The 21,375-nt window shown below is 40.1% G+C and overlaps 1 protein-coding gene across 1 annotated transcript in view; it reads right to left on the minus strand.

The window, feature by feature from the left end:
- The window catches only part of LOC110492831 (melanopsin-A-like), a 31,292-nt gene extending 15,414 nt beyond the window's left edge, over positions 1-15,878 (minus strand). The window contains exons 1-2 of the mRNA XM_036946156.1: positions 15,434-15,878; positions 142-278 (exon numbers count right to left, since the gene is read on the minus strand). Coding sequence (XP_036802051.1) covers positions 142-278; positions 15,434-15,556 — 260 coding nt within the window. The 5' untranslated portion in view covers positions 15,557-15,878. The remainder of the gene's footprint in view (positions 1-141; positions 279-15,433) is intronic.
- Positions 15,879-21,375: the final 5,497 nt, after the last annotated feature.

Genomic DNA, 21,375 nt, shown 5'->3' on the forward strand with positions numbered 1-21,375 from the left:
TAAAGAAGCATGAAAACGTTATTATGAAGGCAGGTACCTGTTTTATATAACAACCCAAGGAAGGGTAATCTCGGCAAAAAGGGATATAACAGCCATATTGATTGATTGGTTGGTTGATTTAGCGATTGATTGATCTCATACCTGCAGAAGGCATACATGACGAGGAAGTTTCCCACCATGCCCGTGATGCCCACGGCGAGGATGACGGACCCGAGGGTGTAGTGGTGGTGGTCTGGGACATCCACCGTTGGGAAGGGCCATCGCACCGTCATGGCAACCTAGAGAGAGAGAGCGAGAGAGTGTGAGAGAGAGAGAGAGAGAGAGAGAGAGAGAGAGATACAGGTGATTGTAATTATGAAACCAATAAAAGTAGCCCCAGTCTTTACTATATGTTGAATGTTCCTATATACAGTAGTTACTGTGCTGTATGTTGAATGTTCCTATATAGTTACTGTACTATATGTTGAATGTTCCTATATAGTTACTGTAATATATGTTGAATGTTCCTATATAGTTACTGTAATATATGCATAATGTTCCTATATAGTTACTGTACTATATGCATAATGTTCCTATATAGTTATTGTAATATATGCATAATGTTCCTATATAGTTACTGTACTATATGCATAATGTTCCTATATAGTTACTGTAATATATGCATAATGTTCCTATATAGTTACTGTACTATATGCATAATGTTCCTATATAGTTACTGTAATATATGCATAATGTTCCTATATAGTTACTGTAATATATGCATAATGTTCCTATATAGTTACTGTACTATATGCACAATGTTCCTATATAGTTACTGTAATAACTAGCCCGGAGCGTATACAACCATGTTAATGTATTTCTAAGAATTGATATTCCTTTTATATTACATATTTATACCCAGCAACTGGAATTCCAGGAAATTGTTGAATATGTGCACTCTACTTCTGAGAATGATCAAATGATCAAATCATGACATGACTATAAAGCTGTGAAATATCAATGATCAAATAATGGCATGTCTATAAAGCGTTTTTAACAAAAACTGTCATTATGTCTCTCTCTCCCTCGAAAGACTCTTGACTAACTCAGTGAATTAATAATGCCTGAGAAGCCGGTGTTTGGAGGATATATTGGTGTATACTGGCAAACCGTGCCAATATATACTCTAAACAGCACCTTCAAAAACATTACCACTTTTATGCACCAGGTTACCAACATATTCAAATAATTATTGCCATATTTTCATTAAAAACATTATTTTGGGGCCTCCCGGGTGGCGCAGTGGTACTGTCCTGACACAAATCTAGGGTTGCTACCCAAGCCGGCTGGTCGTTTGTTCTGTTGGTTCGGTAGCCAGAGGTGTGACCCAGTCGTTAAGCATTTTTGTCTATGGGGCCAGACATTTGTTCTACATGTTCTATTGCCATACTGACTGGCAACGTTCTTGTCCCTTGCTCGCTAGCTAGCCAACTACGGCTAACTTACAGTCACGTCAAACAGTGCAGACAGAATAACAGCAAAGAAGCTCCATTTGCATTTCTAAGCTGTTTTGTCGTGACATTTATTTTGGATACATTCATAAGAATGAGCGAATGATGCGTGATTTCACCTGGCGTAGAAAATGTGCTCTCTCTTCAAAACACTGTTGTTCAGAGGAGCTAGCCAACCCCACAGCCAACCACACAGCCAACCACACAGCCAACCACACAGCCAACCACACAGCCAACCACACAGCCAACCACACAGCCAACCACACAGCCAACCACACAGCCAACCACACAGCTAACACAATCATTTCAAACTGAAGCTGCAAACTAGCTGCATTTTGTTTTGATTTACCAGTTTTCTATTGACATTTCTTTGTTTATACCCATAAAATGACGCTGATTCATGATTTCGACTGGCTGAGAAAAGCTGCCTGCCTACGTTCATTACTAACAGCTGGTGATCGAATTTCAATGTTGCAAATGTCAGAGAGACAGAAAGCAAGGTTTATACAAATCTCTGCTATTGAAAGCCATTTGCTAGTCTAAAAGAAATGGGAGATAATATCTAGATGCTTTTTACAGTGGAGATCAAGTTTATAAATTGCCTGGCTGGGCTGATGAGACAGTGGATTGCATAGTCAGATGGAACAGAGTAAATAAGCATTTCAACGTCATAGCTTTAGCCGATGATAACTTGTGGAATAGACACTGGCTGAAATGCAGTTTTAACCAATCAGCGTCCAGGATTAGACCCATCCGTTGTATAATTGTTTATATTACTTCCATTGTCTAACCAATAGAACACAGTGGACGTTTGAGGGTTCTATTACCTTCAGATACAATTGTATTCCGATATGAACTGAACACTCCTCCTCCACTCCTCCACAGTCTGAGGAGTCAAAGGTCATTAAACATATCAAATCAAACTTGATTTATAGAGCACATTTCTTACAGAGGATGCATTTCAAAGAGCTAAAATAAATAAAATAACTAAAGGTGCAAAATATAAAAACACAAAATATTTCCTAAATTAGACAAATGAAAATTATACAACAATACTTTCGCAAGGCACTGTATTTATGTCAGAGATACATTCAACCAGGGTGTTAATGGTGCTATCGCCATCTGAGGACACAGAGGAATACAGCTGTGTATCATTGGCGCACCTAATAATGCTGCCAAGGGATAACATGTAAAAACTAAAAAGTATAGGTCCCAAAATCAACCCTTGAGGTACGCCACATGAGATCTCAAGTTTTTCTAAGGCATGGTCTCCCAGGGCAACAAAATCATGTCTGTCAGTCAGATATATCTAAAACCAGTTCAGTACTAAGCCTGAGAGGCCAACCCAATTCTGTAGTCAGTCCAGGAGGATACCACAATCTACACACAAAAAAATGATGGTGTAAATAGTACCAGATATATAATCATTTTTTGAAGGTTCTATAAAGAACCATGCTCATAAGGTTCTAAATGGAACCTGTATGATGTTATAAAGAACCCTTTCCTAAGGTTCTATAAAGAACCATTAAAAATGTTATACTGTAAATACCACCAAGAAAAGGGTTCCCCTATGGTTACAATTCTTTTTGGGGCTATATAGAACCCTGTTTTATGGTTCTTTATAGAACATTTATGGAGAATGGTTCTATAAAGAACCTTTTTCAATATTGAAGGTTCTTTGTGAAGCCTTTTGATCCTGACGAGAGAATTAAGACCGTTCTCAAGGCCATACATGAGTCTTTCACAAGACACCATCACTGGCTAAAGTCATTTACGACATGTAACAATGTAACACAACACATTAGATGACCTGGAATGACACACTCACTCACGGTTTCACAAAAAGAGCTGTGAACAAACTATGACCCCAAAAATTATAAAGAAACACATTTTATTATAAATTATTATAATCCCCACAATTTTTATTATCACTAAAAGACCAAAGAACCCAAAAGGTTATTTGAGTCAGTATGGTTCCACATAGACCCATCGCCCTTTCCAAAGAACCCCTGAGGAACCCTCTTTTGCGTGTATTCTATAGTATGCAAGGCTGCATTTAAGCCAATGAGTAGAAGACAGAGAGTTTTGTAGCATCAGTGTTCATTTGAAAGTACAGTCTCTTTGCTTTGGTGGGTACGAAAACAAGATTGGAATTTTTCCAAAACATAATCACTTCTGACCTGTTCTAATCTCTACTAAGAACTAGGGTCGACGCCCTCCCTCTCTCTCCATGAATACACACACACACACACACACACACACACACACACACACACACACACACACACACACACACACACACACACACACACACACACACACACACACACACACACACACACACACACACACACACAGTGCAGACGTAAACACATATACACATTCTTCTGTGCTAGAGTAGGCAGGGTGCCTGTGAATGAATCGGTCAGCTGTGATTGTGCTGAAATCAATTTCCAATATCTACGTGTTTGTCTGAGGAAGAGCTAAGGGGCTGTTGGGACAAGGACAACTATTGTTGGCCCTCTTTCCCATTCCGTCGACAACACAATCCCTGCTTTCTGTAATATCTAGGAGTTCAGCCGGAACTCACCCACTTCCTCTCTTTAATCCCTCTGTGTGTGTGTTTGTGCGTGTCTACAGTATGTGTGCACATGCACGTGTATATCGTCAACTGCCCCAGATCTGTGTACTTCAGTTCAAACAATAAAAAAGCAATTTCTTTTGGTAAACAGGGTCGGTGTTTGAGTAAAATAACCCTCTCAAATTCATACCTATGGATGCAGGGACTGACCATCCATGAGATCAAAACTATAGTTTTAACTGTGTTTTGGTGCTATAGTGTTGGTTTACGTTGGCTTTGTTTGGAAACATTGGCATCAAAAAAATATTATATTTTGGGTTTGACAGTTGAACTAAGCTCATGAGGCATTTATAAGTTGTATTCTTCAAGAATCAATGTCAATAATTCATTACATTTAACAGTCCAAAATGTGACATAGCAACTGTAGAATGCTCCTTTAAACCCACAGTAGAAACTCTAAAGACACTCTAGTTACACTTCTCTGTGTGTGTGTGTGTGTGTGTGTGTGTGTGTGTGTGTGTGTGTGTGTGTGTGTGTGTGTGTGTGTGTGTGTGTGTGTGTGTGTGTGTTACAATTAGAATTAGACATAAGGTTAGGGTTAGTGATTAGTTTTAGGAGTCTAGGGTTAGGTTTAGTTTTAGGCTTAGGGGTTTGGGGTCAAGGTTAGGGTTAGGGAAAATATAATTTTTAATGGGAATAATTGTTTTGGTCCCCGCAAGGATAGTAAAACAAACGTGTGTGTGTGTTTAGCTGAAGGATAGTAAAACAAGGAACATTTGGGCAATTGGTGACATTTCGCTGGTCCCCACAAGTAACAAGGCTAGTTTAAGTTAGTATTCGATTTAGGGTCTTCACAAGTGGCGCAGCGGTCTAGCCCAATCCCGACAGCTGGCCTTGACGGTGCACAACTCTCCCAGCGTCGTCTGGGTTAGGGAAGGGTTTGGCCGGCTGGGATGTCCTTGTCCCATCGCCCTCTAGCGACTCCTTGTGGCGGCCAGGTGCATGCATGCTGACTTCGGTCGCCAGCTGTTGTTTCCTCTGACACATTGGTGCTTCTGGGTTAAGAAAGCAGTGGGTCATGAAGCTTCCCGGGGTCGTGTTTTGGAGGACATATGGTTTAGGAGTTTAGGGTTAGGGATTTGGGGTTAAGGTTAGGGAAAATAGGATTTTGAATGGGAAAAATTGTTTGGTCCCCAAAAAGATAGTAAAACAAACATGTGTGTGTGTGTGTGTGTGTGTGTGTGTGTGTGTGTGTGTGTGTGTGTGTGTGTGTGTGTGTGTGTGTGTGTGTGTGTGTGTGTGTGGGCTTGTGTTACTATCGTCATAGATACCGGAAATCCCCCAAAGTCCACGGAAGGATAGAAAACAAGAAAATATATACATCTGACCACACTATAAATTCGTACACCAGACAGAGTATGGGGCGGGGACTGTGTGTCTGTGCATGGCAGGTTAATTTATAAATGTAATCTGTTACAGTTACTAGTTGTAATCAATAATGTAACTTTTGGATTACCCAAACTCAGTAACGTAATCTGATTACTTTTGGATTACCAAACTCAGTAACATAATCTGATTACTTTTGGATTACCCAAACTCAATTACGTAATCTGATTAATTTTGGATTACCCAAACTCAGTAATGTAGTCTGATTACTTTTGGATTATTACTTTCCCCTTAAGAGGAATTAGAAAAAGACAAAAAGGATACATCAAAAGCATTTGGTATGTCATTATAGTGATCTCTGAGTGGTGGTCATCATTTGGTGTGTCATCATAGCGATGTCTGAGTGGTGGTCATCATTTGGTGTGTCATCATAGTGCTCTCTGAGTGGTGGTCATCATTTGGTATGTCATCATAGCGATCTCTGAGTGGTGGTCATCATTTGGTGTGTCATCATAGCGATCTCTGAGTGGTGGTCATCATTTGGTATGTCATCATAGCGATCTCTGAGTGGTGGTCATCATTTGGTGTGTCATCATAGTGCTCTCTGAGTGGTGGTCATCATTTGGTATGTCATCATAGCGATCTCTGAGTGGTGGTCATCATTTGGTGTGTCATCATAGTGCTCTCTGAGTGGTGGTCATCATTTGGTGTGTCATCATAGCGATCTCTGAGTGGTGGTCATCATTTGGTGTGTCATCATAGCGATCTCTGAGTGGTGGTCATCATTTGGTGTGTCATCATAGTGCTCTCTGAGTGGTGGTCATCATTTGGTGTGTCATCATAGTGCTCTCTGAGTGGTGGTCATCATTTGGTGTGTCATCATAGCGATCTCTGAGTGGTGGTCATCATTTGGTGTGTCATCATAGTGCTCTCTAATTTGTGGTGGAACAAACTTAAACTTGCACCTTTTTTTACTGCTGATTTGAATGTCATTGAGAAAACAGAAATCTGTCAATGTTGTCCCTCTGCAAACATCCTTTCTCAATTTGAAAGTAATCCAAGATGTAAATCATCTAGTTTTTCAAAAGTATCTGTAATCTGATTAGAATATTTTTTGTAATTTCACTGACTGAAGTTAAAAAATTGTGTAATCAGATTACATGTAATCAGTTACTCCCCAACCTTGTGTATGTGAGAATGCCTGTGTCTGTGTGCACTGTGAATGCATGCATGTATGTTTTTCCTTGTCAGCAGGTAGTAAATGTTAGTGTGTGAGCTGCCAAAATGCTAATTGGCTTAGACAAAGGGAGGAACAAGAGGAGCAGGAAGTAGAGCAGGAAGGAGGAAGAGGATGATGATTGATGGACCTGAATCTCTACTGTCACACTGTTGCATCTCCAACCTCTTTAACCTTTACCTAACACCTACCCTAACCTTAACCGCCCATGGGTTATGACCCAATCTTAACCCGTCAAGGTTCTTGCGTCACTGAAAGCCTTATTTTTTACAAGTAAATGTCATGTTCCTTTGGGTACAGCTTATTTCTTTGTTCCAAAAATCCAATGTTTGTGTCTGTTGGATGAATGTCAAATATCAACCTGAGGTTAAGTTGCCAAACACACACACACACACACACACACACACACACACACACACACACACACACACACACACACACACACACACACACACACACACACACAACCTGTGAATGTAGCTCGAGGGACGAGGTATGCGGCAGTGCTTTAGTCTGTCAGTAACGCACAGTGAACCGCATGTGTGTGTTTGTATGCGTGTATGTGTGCTTGTGTAATAAAACGCACACACACATATTTTGTAAGTACTTTTTAACACCAAAGCTATTGGTAAGTGAGGTGCCACCAACACAAAGGAGACGGAACCAACTTCTTATGGTATAGGGGACGCTTGCGTCCCACTTGGCCAAAAGCCAGGGAAAATGCAAATTCAAATAAAATGATATAAAAATCTAACTTTCATTAAATCACACATGTAAGATACTAAATTAAAGCTAGACTCGTTGTGAATCCAGCCAACATGTCAGATTTTAAAAAGGCTGTTCGGCGAAAGCATAAGAAGCTATTATCTGATGATAGCACAACAGTAAACAAAGAGAGGAGCATGTTTCAACCCTGCAGGCGCTACACAAAACGCAGAAATAAAATATAAAACATGCCTTTGACGAGCTTATTTTGTTGGCACTCCAATATGTCCCATAATCATCACAATTGGTCCTTTTGTTTGATTAATTCCGTCCAGAAAAAAACAGCTTCCAAATTGCGCAACGTCACTACAAAATATTACAAAAGTTGCCTGTAAACTTTGCCAACACACTTCAAACTACTTTTGTAATACAACTTTAGGTATTTTTAAACGTTAATAATCAATCAAGTTGAAGACGGGTCTATCTGTGTTCAATACAGGAAGACAACAAACCAAGCTACATTTCAAGTCTTGCGCAACTCTCAACAGTGTTACGCAGTTCCTAGATGGCCATACTTCTTCATTGCACAAAGGAATAACCTCAACCAAATTCCAAAGACTGGTGACATCCAGTGGAAGCGGTAGGAACTGAAAACAAGTTCCTAAGAAATATCGTTTCCCAATGAGACCTCAATGAATAGACAGAGATCTAAAAAAAATCTGAACGGTTAGTCCTCGGGGTTTTGCCTGCTACATAAGTTCTGTTATACTCACAGACATGATTCAAACAGTTTTAGAAACTTCAGAGTGTTTTCTATCCAAATCTACTAATAAAATGCATATCTTATATTCTTGGCATGAGTATCAGGAAGTTGAAATTAGGCCCGCTATTTATCCAAAAGTGAAAATGCATTGATGAAGCATTGATGGAGTATTGAGACTGAAATGTTTTGGAACTTTACATGATGTGTTGTAACACCCACTGGGCGAAAAGGGTCCATATAAGGGGATATATTTACTTGACATGTTTTTTATATTCTAGAGGATACAGAACATTTGCAATGCATATTTAGAGTTTTTATGGATATGCACCATATCTTGACAAATTCTGAATCAATATGGGTCTTTTGGACATATATGATATTGGGATTACTCCGAATATCACATACGGACATTTCCTATGGCTGGATATGAACTCATTCGATATCCTGAGACATGCATCATCCTATTGTCTCTCTTCAGGTTGACAAATGCTTACTGTATACATCACGTATCTGTGTTTTCTCAGCACATTCAAGATATTGAGCGATATGGATTCTAGAAATGCTTCTCTTGGCTGAGGTCCATTTCCGGATCTTGATATGCTTTTTGATATGCTGAAAATCAGGACGATTTCTGATGCATTTCAGAGTTTTCAGCACATTCTCAATAATTGGACAAATATGCACAAATCATTTTTCGATTCCCTCTGGATATGATACTTGGTGTAGCTGGATATTGACTCATTAGATATCCTGAGATACTGTAGGCCTATGTAGACATCTTATTTTACAAATATTGACAGTACACCTACATAGGATCTTGATATGCATCTTTTACGCTGCTGCTACTCTCGGTTTATTGTCTATGCATAGTCACTTTAACTCTACCTGCATGTACATATTACCTCAATTACCTCGAATAACCAGTGCCCCCGCACATTGACTCTGTACCGGTTCCCCCTGTATATAGTCTCCACATTGACTCTGTACCGGTTCCCCCTGTATATAGTCTCCACATTGACTCTGTACCGGTACCCTGTGTATAGTCTCCACATTGACTCTGTACCGGTACCCCCTGTATATAGTCTCGCTATTGATATTTTACTGCTGCTGTTTAATTATTTGTTACTGTTATTTTAAATGTTTTACTTATCTATGTTTCACTTAACACTTATTTTTCTTAAAACTGCATTGTTGGTTAAGGGCTTGTAAGCATTTCACTGTAAGGTTTACACCTGTTGTATTCGGCGTATGTGAAATATTCAATTTGATTTGATTTGATATGCTAAATAAGTTATTTGAGTTTTGGGGATATGCTCAATAATTTAAATGAGAACTTGTTCTCAACTTGCCTACCTGGTTAAATAAAGGTAAATAAATAATTGGACAAATATTCACTCCATTTCATTCTTTCAGACACTATAATTTTTGTATTTTTGTATTTTGTATAAAGGACTTGCACAAACCACAAGCTAAAAGCACTGCAACTGGTAGCCTAGCAACAATAATGACATTTTTGCTGCGGAGTTCCAACTGCCAACTATGTAAACGGTGTGGTTGACCTGACAACTGGAGAAACAAAGAAGTAAAATACCTCAAAGAAGTTAAAGCTAAAGTGATTAGCTTATTGAGATGTTTTATTTATCTGAGTAACTAGAATCAAGAACATTAGCTAATTTGGCCAGTAGGGATAGCCAGCTAACTAGGCTTCATAGGGGGATAAAAGTGAACTAGTAGCCTAGCTAGCCAATAAATAACAATAGTGCCTTCTCTTCAGGGATTTTTTTTATACTCTATCAAGCCTCAATGTGACAGCCAACGTTTTCAAACAGTTAGGCATGTTTTGTATTACTGGTTAATATAAGAGAACTAGCTAGCTAACTAACTAGCAACTTGGCTAGCTAGCTAACTTAGTTCCAGTTAGTTTTCTCATCATGAATGAAGCATGTAGAGTAGCTTCCTTGTGGTATGGTTATGTGTAATGACAATGTTTTCTTGAAATATCGACACATTTTTCATTCATTGACAGTTTGGAGTGGATCACAGACCAACACTTCCACCATATTGGGTCTGACTGTGAGGGACCACTGCTGACAACCCAATCTGCACCCGTCGCATCGAAACAACTATGAAAACTGGAAACCATACAGCCTGAGGCTGCATTTATTATAGCTGGGGATTTTAACAAAGCTAACCTAAGAACAAGACTTCCTAAATTCTGTCAGAATATCGACTGCGAGACATGAGCTGGTAGCATTCTGGATCATTGGTATTCTATCTTCTACGATGTATACAAAGCCCTGCCTTCGGCAAATCTGACCATGACTCCATTTTGTTACTCCCAGCTATAGACAAAAACTAAAACAGGAAACGCCCGTGCTCAGGTCTATCCAAAGCTGGTCTGACCAGTGGGATTCCATGCTTCAAGATTGCTTCAATCACATGGACTGAGATATGTTCCGGATAGCCTCAGACAATAACATTAATGTATACGCTGACTTGGTGAGCGAGTTTATTAGCAAGTGCATCGGAGATGTCGTACCCACTGTGACAATTAAAACCTTTCCTAAACAGAAACCGTAGATTGATGACAGCATTCGCGCAAAACTGAAAACGCGAACCACCGCATTTAATCATGGCAAGGCGACTGGAAACATGACCGAATACAAACAGTTCAGCTATTCCCTCTGTAAGGCAATCAAACAAGCAAAGCGATAGTATAGAGACAAAGTAGAGTCGCAATTCCATGGCTCAAACACGAGACGTATGTGGCAGGGTCTACAGTCAATCATGGATTACAAAAAGAAAACCAGCCCCGTCGCGGACATCGAAGTATTGCCCTCAGACAAATTAAACAATTTCTTTGCTCGCTTTGAGAACAATACAGTGCCACTGACATGGCCCGCTACCAAAGACTGTGGGCTCTCCTTCTCCATGGTCAACGTGAGTAAAACCTTTAAACGTGTTAACCCTCGCAGGGCTGCTGGCCCAGATGGCATCCCTAGCCGCGTCCTCAGAGCATATGCAGACCAGCTGGCTGATGTGTTTACGGACATATTCAATAAATTCCTTTCCAACTCTGCTGTCCCCACATCAAGATGGCCACCATTGTTCTTGTTCCCAAGAAGGCTAAGGTAACTGAACTAAATGACTATCAGTTCTTTCATCATGAAGTGCTTTGACAGACTAGTCAAGGATCATATCACCTACATCCCACCTGATACCCTAGACCCACTTCAATTTGCATCCCGCCCCAATAGGTCCACTGACGCCATCACACTGCACACTGCCCTAGCCCAACTGGACAAGAGTAATACCTATGTAAGAATGCTGTTCATTGACTACAGCTCAGCATTTAACACCATAGTACTCTCCAAACTCGTCATTAAGCTTGTGACCCTGGGTCTCGACCCCACCCTGTGCAACTGGATCCTGGACTTTCTGACGGGCTGCCCCTAAGTGTTGAAGGTAGGAAACAACATCTCCACCCTGCTAATCCTCAACACTGGGGCCCTTGTATGTCTTCCATTTCCCAATAATTGCTCCCACAGTTGATTTCTTCAAACCAAGCTGCTTACCTATTGCAGATTCAGTCTTCCCAGCCTGGTGCAGGTCTACAATTTTGTTTCTGGTGCAAATAAATTCATTAAAAATCCTACAATGTGATTTTCTGGATTTTTTTTCTCATTTTGTCTGTCATAGTTGAAGTGTACCTATGATGAAAATTACAGGCCTCTCTCATCTTTTTAAGTGGGAGAATTTACACAATTGGTGGCTGACTAAATATTTTTTTGCCCCACTGTATATCCTGTACTCTATACCATCTACTGCATCTTGCCTATGCCGCACGGCCATCGCTCATCCATATATTTATATGTACATATTCTTATTCATCCCTTTACATTTGTGTGTATAAGGTAGTCGTTGTGAAATTGTTAGATTACTTGTTAGATATTACTGCACTGTCAGAACTAGAAGCACAAGCATTTCGCTACACTCGTACAGCCATGTGTATGTGACCAATACAATTTGATTTGATTTGATGAAATGAAAAACAACATGTTTTAAACCTGACCCTGACTGCATTACCTGGATTAACCCATAACCCTGACTGTTTATAGGCCATGTCCATACTAACTATGTAGAAGTTGGTAGATAGATGAGTGTTCTTGTATTGTATTACAGTACATCAATAAAGAACTCATCCGCAGGCCTTTTCATTGTATTTGGTTTATCAGGATTTCTATTAGCTTTTGCAGAAGCAGTAACTTACTCTCCCTGGGGTCCACAAAACACTGACACACTGATAGACAAAGGCAGTCACAGAAATTCAGAACACAACGGCATTCAAACAATACCACTCAAAAATATGTTTGTATTAGAGTGTGCGATTGTGTTTGTATGCGTGTCCCCTCACAGTCCCCACCGTTCCATGAGATGTTGATTAATAGATTTTGTTAAGGTCATTTTGCTGTTTGTTTTTGGGTACAAACACAGGTTTCGCACATAGGCACACACACACTGTCAATAGTGGACCAGACTGTACAGGGAAAGCACCACCTCTCTACGTTAAGTAGCATATAATATAATTCATTTGGTTCATTATTGATTGATTATACACTACCGTTCAAAAGTTTGTGATCACTTAGAAATGTCCTTATTTTTGAAAGAAAAGCACATTTTTTGTCCATTAAAATAACATCAAATTGATCAGAAATACAGTGTAGACATTGTTAATGTTGTAAATTACTATTGTAGCTGGAAATGGCTGATTATTTTGAAGAATATCTACATAGGCGTACAGAGGCCCATTATCAGCAACCATCAGTCCTGTGTTCCAATGGCATGTTGTGTTAGCTAATCCAAGTTTATCATTTTAAAAGGCTAACTGATCATTAGAAAACTCTTTTGCAATTATGTTAGCACAGCTGAAAACTTTTGTTCTGATTAAAGAAACAATAAAACTGTCCTTCTTTAGACTAGTTGAGGATCTGGAGCATCAGAATTTGTGGGCTTGATTAAAGGCTCAAAATGGCCAAAATCGAAGCACTTTCTTTTGAAACTCATCAGTCTATTCTTGTTCTGAGAAATGAAGGCTATTCCATGCGAGAAATTGCCAAGAAACTGAAGATCTCGTACAACGCTGTGTACTACTCCCTTCACAGAACAGCGCAAACTGGCTCTAACCAGAATAGAAAGAGGAGTGGGAGGCCCCGGTGCACAACTGAGCAAGAGGACAAGTACATTAGAGTGTCTAGTTTGAGAAACAGACGCCTCACAAGTCCTCAACTGGCAGCTTCATTAAATAGTACCCGCAAAACACCAGTCTTATTAACGTCAACAGTGAAGAGGCGACTCCGGGATGCTGGCCTTCTAGGCAGAGTTGCAAAGAAAAAAACATATCTCAGACTGGCCAATAAAAAGAAAAGATTAAGATGGGCTAAAGAACACAGACACTGGACAGAGGAACTCTGCCTAGAAGGCCAGCATCCCGGAGTCGCCTCTTCACTGTTGACGTTGAGACTGCTATTTTTTGCGTACTATTTAATGAAGCTGCCAGTTGTCATTTACAACATTAACAATGTCTACACTGTATCTGATCAACTTGATGTTATTTGAAGGACAAAAAAGTTATTTTCTTTCAAAAACAAGGACATTTCTAAGTGACCCCAAACTTTTGAACGGTAGTGTATGTGCATCATTTGTAAAACACAGATTGGTCATTGAGAAACTTAACTTGAGTAATCCTCATTAAGCTACAAAAGTGTCTCTTCTCAATCTTAACATGTGTTGCCAATACAACAGAACAGGTGAACCGGAATTACAATCTAAAAGCCAAACCTATACTAAGCCACACCGCCGGTCTTCTGATCTGACCCGGTGGATCAGTAACCCAACTAAGGGGGCGGCAGGTAGCTTAGTGGTTAGAGCGTTGGGCCAGTAACCGAAAGGTTGCTGGATTGAATCCCAGAGTTGACAAGGTAAAAATCTGTCATTCTGCCCCTGAACAAGGCAGCTGTTCCTTGGTACGCTGTCATTGTAAATAATAATTTGTTCTTAACTGACTTGCCTAGTTTAAAAAAGTTTAAAATAACCCAGTGTGTGTTCTGTCCACTATTTACCCAGCATTTTGTTGAGCGTATATTGGCCTATGGGGCGCTCGTGGATAATTCCTAGGCTCTGATTCCTGGCATCACTTTTTTTTTTCTCTCTCTCTCTCTCTCTCTCTCTCTCTCTCTCTCTCTCTCTCTCTCTCTCTCTCTCTCTCTCTCTCTCTCTCTCTCTCTCTCTCTCTCTCTCTCTCTCTCTCTCTCTCTCTCTCTCTCTCTCTCTCTCTCTCTCTCTCTCTCTCTCTCTCTCTCTCTCTCTCTCTCTCTCTCTCTCTCTGGTGTTCATTCATTCAGGTGCGGAGCTGAATGAAGATTGCCAGATGTGGGTCAAGCTGGAGCCATTCACAAAACAAAACATAGGCTACTTGCATAAATGTCATGAATTGTCTGCATGTTATTTGGTAAGCCAATACATTTAACTTAAGTATTTATCTAGTTGATTGAATCACTTGAATGATTATGTTAAAAAAACGCGTGCTATAAATCTCAAAGTTCTTTGTAGATCCTTTTGAGGAACAATACAGGTTTTTTTGGGGGGGGTTAGCCATAATCTATTGTTAACATTACTTAGGCGTTATTATTATGTTGTTCATTGGCACAAGGCTATACCTGAGGTATTTACAAGACACCACAACTGGCCATTGTCACATTTATCATGTAATGGCATGACACATCCGATTAGATAAACTGGAATAACACTCACAAAAAGAGCCGAGCACCACCTCCCCCCTAAATATTCGACTGACCCACCCCGACCCAACGTTTGAATTATCACTAAAATAGAAAATACATCCCTTTTAAGAACTGCTAAGAACCATTGAATGGCTCAAATGATTATTTAAATCACGATAGTTCCACATATAACCATCACCCGTGTAAAATAAACAAATAGAAGATGAACAAAAAAACTATAAATTAGCCAATCTCCAGAGCTGCCCATTGGACACACTGTAACGCACCACATACAAGCGGGAAAGCGGTGCACCCAGAGAACGGGGCATCCCGCATCAACCCCTCTATTTTGGCTCCCGTGGATTTGATGTATGTGGGCTAGGCAAGTGACAGGTCTCCTAAAAGAGAATAACCAAAGAAACGATGAAGAACTTAGATGAAATAAATCACTGAACAGTCATCCAGCCAAAGGAGTGTCTGCCGTTAACTTACTGAGGTGAACGCGGGCGGAAGCTCCATCAGGCGATGCGCGCTTACAGAGCTGATGTTCCAAGGCGCGAGAGACGGGTCTTGCGTGGGGATGCTGTCCGCCTTGACTGGCGAGCGCGAGCTCATTCTTGCCAAGTGTGTCAGTCAAAATCTAGAGATAGAGACAGAAAGGGAGGAGGGAAACCCCGTTAGTAGTAGAGTGCTCTGCTTCAGTCCTCTAGCCACAGCATCACGACCCTGTCTCCCATACACACAGAACAGACTGAGACCAGGGAGTGAGAAAGCATTCACATTCACTCACTAACGCTCTCTCACTCTCTTTCACCCTCTCCCCCTCTCTGTTTACACGTTCACGTGCGCCTCCGCCATGTGAAGAAGTTTCCCAAAGCTGTGAAAATGTGAAAATGATGTAGAGAGTCAGGACTAGACCCTCCGATGGCCCCTTCTATCCAGCCAACTGCGAAGTGGAATCCCATAAGGCAGGGATAATTAACTAGATTCAGCTGAGGGACGATTTTTTTTTGTTGCGGTGGATGGTGGGGGGCCGGATCCAAAATTACAAGTAATTTGTAGACTGCAAATTGACCGCTAGAAGCCCAAACACATATAATATTTGACTAAAACATAATAATTTCAAACCTTGCTTACATTTGTATATTATCATGTGTCTCTCGATTACGTGTGGGAATACTTGGGAACATATTTATTAAGTTAAAATCACTTGGAGCTGATTTCCTGGTGTTTTTACAGTCTTTTATGTCCAACAATAAAAAATAAAAATAAATTGTGTTTAATTTTTGCTCAGAAAACTTGGGGCCAAATGAAACCACCCCTGGGCCCCGAGTTGGGAAACCCTGCCATAAGGCAGGCAGTTAGCACAATTTAAGCATCCCTAATTATACGCCACATGTATATGTCAGATTTTGAGACTTGATTTATGTCAAATATGAAATACCTCCCAAATGAAATGTTAAACTGTTACTGAGGTTTATATATTGTAAAACGACAGGGGGGATTTGTTCATTTGAATTTCATGACGTTTTATTCATATTTAGAAGTGAAACTTGAATTACATCATTCAAACCACCAGTGTGTCCCGAATCGCTACTCTCTGACTCTGATTTTGGTCAGCAACAGGTGACAACAGAGGGCCCCCTGAGCGAGTTGGTATGGGCTAGGAGGTGTTTTGTGATTCACTGATACAGAATGTGGTGATTAATTTAATCTCCCCCCCCCCCCCCCCCCCCCCCCCCGCTGTCTCTGTCAGTTAAATTAAACTAGAGTAATTGTGAGGGAAAGGAATAGTAATCACAATTATAAATAATACTAGTCTCCCTCCTCCACCCCTCTCCTCCCTCCCTCTGTCTCTGTAGGGAGTCTGTGGAAAACACAAGCAAACCACAGACCCTACACTCTAAAAAATGATGGGCTAAAAACAACCCAATTTGGATTAATTGGTAACCCAGTGCTGGCTAAACAGTGGACTGAACACAGGCCAGGTTATTTTGACCGAGCCAGGCTTTTTGGATGAGCCAAACATGGGTTCATTTCACTATCAGTTGTTGTTCATTTAACAATCAGTAGTTTTTTTAACCATCAGTTGGGTTGACCCAGCAACTGCGTTTTTTTATTATTTGTATGTTATGCTATGTCATATGTTATATTCAGGAAGAGTGGCCTATTAGGGGCGTAGCTATCAATTAGTTATTTTTGGCCACCCGTGAGGGGAAACATAATTCCTGTTCATCATGTTAAATTTGTACACTGCAAATTATAATTTCCCTTGTATATTTCTGCACATTACATATTCTAATCTAAATTTCACATAATTATTAACATATGCCGACATTGAGATACAATGTTAGGATGTGTATTATTTACAAATCCAGACATTAGCATATGGAACTCAAACGCTTGTGTAAACCTCATTAAAGAGATACTTCAGGATTTTGCCAATGAAGCCCTTCATCTACTTCCCCGGAGACAGATGAACGTGTTGATACCATGTTTATGTCTCTGTGTTCAGTATGAAGAAAGTTGGAGGTAGTTTCGTGAGCGCTAACTAGCTTTAACACAATAACTGGAAGTCTGTGGGTATCTACCAGCACACTTTTACATTGTATGATGTATGGATGTGTACGTGTTCCCGTTGTCTGAACCTTTCTCCAGTATGTGTGCTGTGTGTGTGTGTGTGCTCTGTGTGTGAGTGAGCGAGTGTACGGTATGTATAACAGAGACTACAGCAATCGGTAACGCAGGCGTGTGTTGTAGTTGGTAGATAGATTAGTGTTGTTGTTAATGGCTCTGTTGTTTTGTCAGACCCCCGGACCCAGACCTGATCCTCTTACAGTATACAGCACATTTCACACACACACTCACACAGACACTCACACAGACACGCACACACACACGCACGCACGCACGCACGCACGCACACACGCAGACAGACAGACACACACACGCACGCACACACACACACACACACACACACACACACACACACACACACACACACACACACACACACACACACACACACACACACACACACACACACACACAATGGACTGCGGTCAGCGCTAAGCAGCTGATAAACATTACCCTGAACCCTCTGTCATGAGACTGATTGACCTACAGAACTTCCTGGAAGTTAAAAACAACTGAGACTGATATATAGGCATATTTACTCAGAAGACTAGTCACATCTCAGACATTCACAGATGAATGAACACACACTGAGATGCATCACCTGGAGTTGACAATTAGCATTTCAGCTAACCCTTCCCCAAACTCTAATTCTAACCGTAACTAATTTGCATAACCTGCTACGGACATTTTTCTAACCTTTGTCATTATTTCTCCTGACCACCAATGTTCTCTCCAAATTCTCCTTTGTTGTTGCTACGCAACAAGCTACCTGGTCTCAGAGAAAGATGTATAACGTCCAATACTATACATCCTCCAAGATGTATGATACACTTTCTTCAGGCTAGGGTCTATTTTTCTCCACTTCCTATCTGACTGACGTGCCCAAAGTAAACTGCCTGTTACTCAGGCCCAGAAGCCAGGATATGCATATAATTGATACCATTGGATAGAAAACACTTTGAAGTTTGTAGAAATGTTAAAATATTATATGAGACTACACAATTGATATGGTAGGAGAAAATCCAAAGAAAAACCAACCAGAATTTTTTGGGGAGCGCCCATGCTCTTTCAATGGAAAGCTATGGGTCCTATGCATGTCAACAGTCTTTGTTCAAGATTTCAAGCTTGTTTCTTCCCAAACAAGGAATAATTTTTAGTTTTGGGACAGGGAGTCAGAGTTGGAAATCAGTCTGTGCGCGAGCGACAGAGGACGCGTAATTGCTAATTTAGCTTTTCTATTGAACATACTTCTTTCCGTATGAAATATTATAGTTTAATTACATTTTAGGGTACCTGAGGATTTAAATAGAAATGTATTTTGACTTGTTTTAGCGGTATCTTTTTGGAATCCTTTCTCTGCATGTTGAACGAGTGGATTACTCAAATCGATGGCGCCAACTAAACAGACTTTTTGGGATATAAATAAGGATGTTATCTAACAAAACAACCATGCATGTTGTAGCTGTGACCCTTGGGATTACAAATCAGAGGAAGATTTGCAAAAAGTAAGTGAATATTTAATCGCTATTTGTGATTTTACATGCTGGTTGAAAAATATTTTGATGTGGGGCGCCGTCCTCAAAACAGTCGCATGGCAAGCTTTCACTGTAAATCCTATTGTAAATCAGACAATGCAGTTAGATTAACAAGAATTTAAGCTTTTAACCGATATAAGACACTTGTATGTACCTAGATGTTTAAATAATCATAATCTTTATGATTATTTATTTGAATTGCGGGGCCTCCAATTTCACCGGAAGTTGTCAACAGGTATCCTGCTGACGGGACGCCTAGCCCTTATCATATTCAATTTGTATTCTATTATACGACCAGGTATGATATATAATACTACACATCCTATAATTCAGATGATATTGTGCGACCACTATTCCATTCATAATGTAACCTAATGTAATGTAATTTATCATACTAAATAGAGGGTCATATTTACATACCAAATCCTATGAAATGCTCTCCGACCAGGTTACAGACATAGGCAGGAGTCAGAATGAATGGTTCTTTAATGATCTTTTCTCGTTTAAAGGGGGTTACAGTATACTATACTGAACAAAAATATAAACGCAACATGTAAACTGTTGGTCCCATGTTTCATGAGCTGAAATATAATATCCCAGAAATGTTCCATATGCACAAAAAGCTTTTTTCCCTCATATTTTGTACACAAATTTGTTTATATCCCTGTTAGTGAGCAGTTCTCCTTTGCCAAGATAATCTATCCACTTGACAGGTGTGGCATATCAAGAAGCTGATTAAACAGCATGATCATTGCACAGGTGCACCTTGTGCTGGGGACAATAAAAGGCCACACTAAATTGTGCAGTTTTGTCACACAACACAATGCCACAATTGGTGAATTAATATGTAAACCAAAACATACATGAGGAATAAATACGACAATTCTAAATATGTAAATACAAATAAAGCAGACGAGGGAAATAAAACAATTACCAACAAAAGCAATGGCCCCTCTGATCTCTGACGTCCATGGTGAACCCACTCTGGGAGTTGGGCTACCATAGAAACAGAACCCATAGAAAACATATTACAGTGACTAGGTCATAATGTAGGTCTCCAACTCTGACTGTGCAGGTTTTAGTTCCAACACCCGATTCAGGTAATCAAGGCCCAGAACAAGGATCATGATAGATTGTGATGATTATATCTGAATCAGCTGTGTTAGCGCTTATGTGTTAAAGGTCAACTGCCCATTAGAACCAACTTCTCTGGTTTCAAACAGCCTATGTGGCACCGATATGAGTCACAACATTCATTCTAGTGTTAAAATGGTCTAAAGTGTAAATAGTTTCATTTTGATCATAAAGTCAGTCTCGTCCAAAACCAGATTTTTGTAAGTGAGTTCGTCACAGCTTACTGGAGAGTTGTTTATGGATCACTTGCATTTACACTTTTGCCAATGATGCCCAATTACACGTTGACAACACATCGCCCAACTCCCTGTGATTTGGGCTATCATAGAAACAAAACCCACCGCCAGCTGCCATGTGGACCTTTGTTGTCAAGTCTGCATAAGGGTGTACATGTACATTTCACTCGGTAAATAGGACAATATTGCCAGATGGCCAGGAATGGATTACATCCGACTAGCTTCTACTTGGTCTGTCAACCATCAAACCTGAGACTGCTGTGTTGTTGGTAAGTCGATACATTTTGTTTATAGATAGCTAGGTCAGCTGGCTAGTTACACGTCGTTGTTTTATAGGGTATGCCGCTATGATACTAGGCTATGATACTGTGATGTAACTAACTAAACTAGCCTCTCATTAATGTGTAATGTGAGAGGAAGATTTGCATAGCTAACGTTGCACCTGAAGACATGTTTGATCCCTACTAGCTAACGTTAGCTAGCTAACTAGCTCATAATCAAGCAGCAAACCTGATGACGTTTGATGCATGTTGCCAGCTTGTGTTACAGGCCTCAGGCATAATACCGAGAAAAAAAATAGTGTTCCTGTAAAACAGGAAAAATAATGGGACAGAGAAATTGGTTTTGGTCTTCTCTCAGTTGAATTTAATAAAACACATTTAAAAGTTGCAACAGGGTCAACTATCAGGGTCAACAGTATCATTCATTCTCAATATCCATACAAAAATAAATAGTTTAAAAACAGTTCCCCATTCCATTAAACCAATACATAACTACAGCTATTCAAAAATAATAGTACAATTGACATACCTGGTATGTAAAAATCACCAAATTGCAAATTTGTCCAACACATCCCAGAATACCCACTATAGTAGTGTAATTACATATGCTA

Source organism: Oncorhynchus mykiss, chromosome 16, assembly GCF_013265735.2.
Source record: "Oncorhynchus mykiss isolate Arlee chromosome 16, USDA_OmykA_1.1, whole genome shotgun sequence".
Lineage (NCBI taxonomy): Eukaryota > Metazoa > Chordata > Actinopteri > Salmoniformes > Salmonidae > Oncorhynchus > Oncorhynchus mykiss.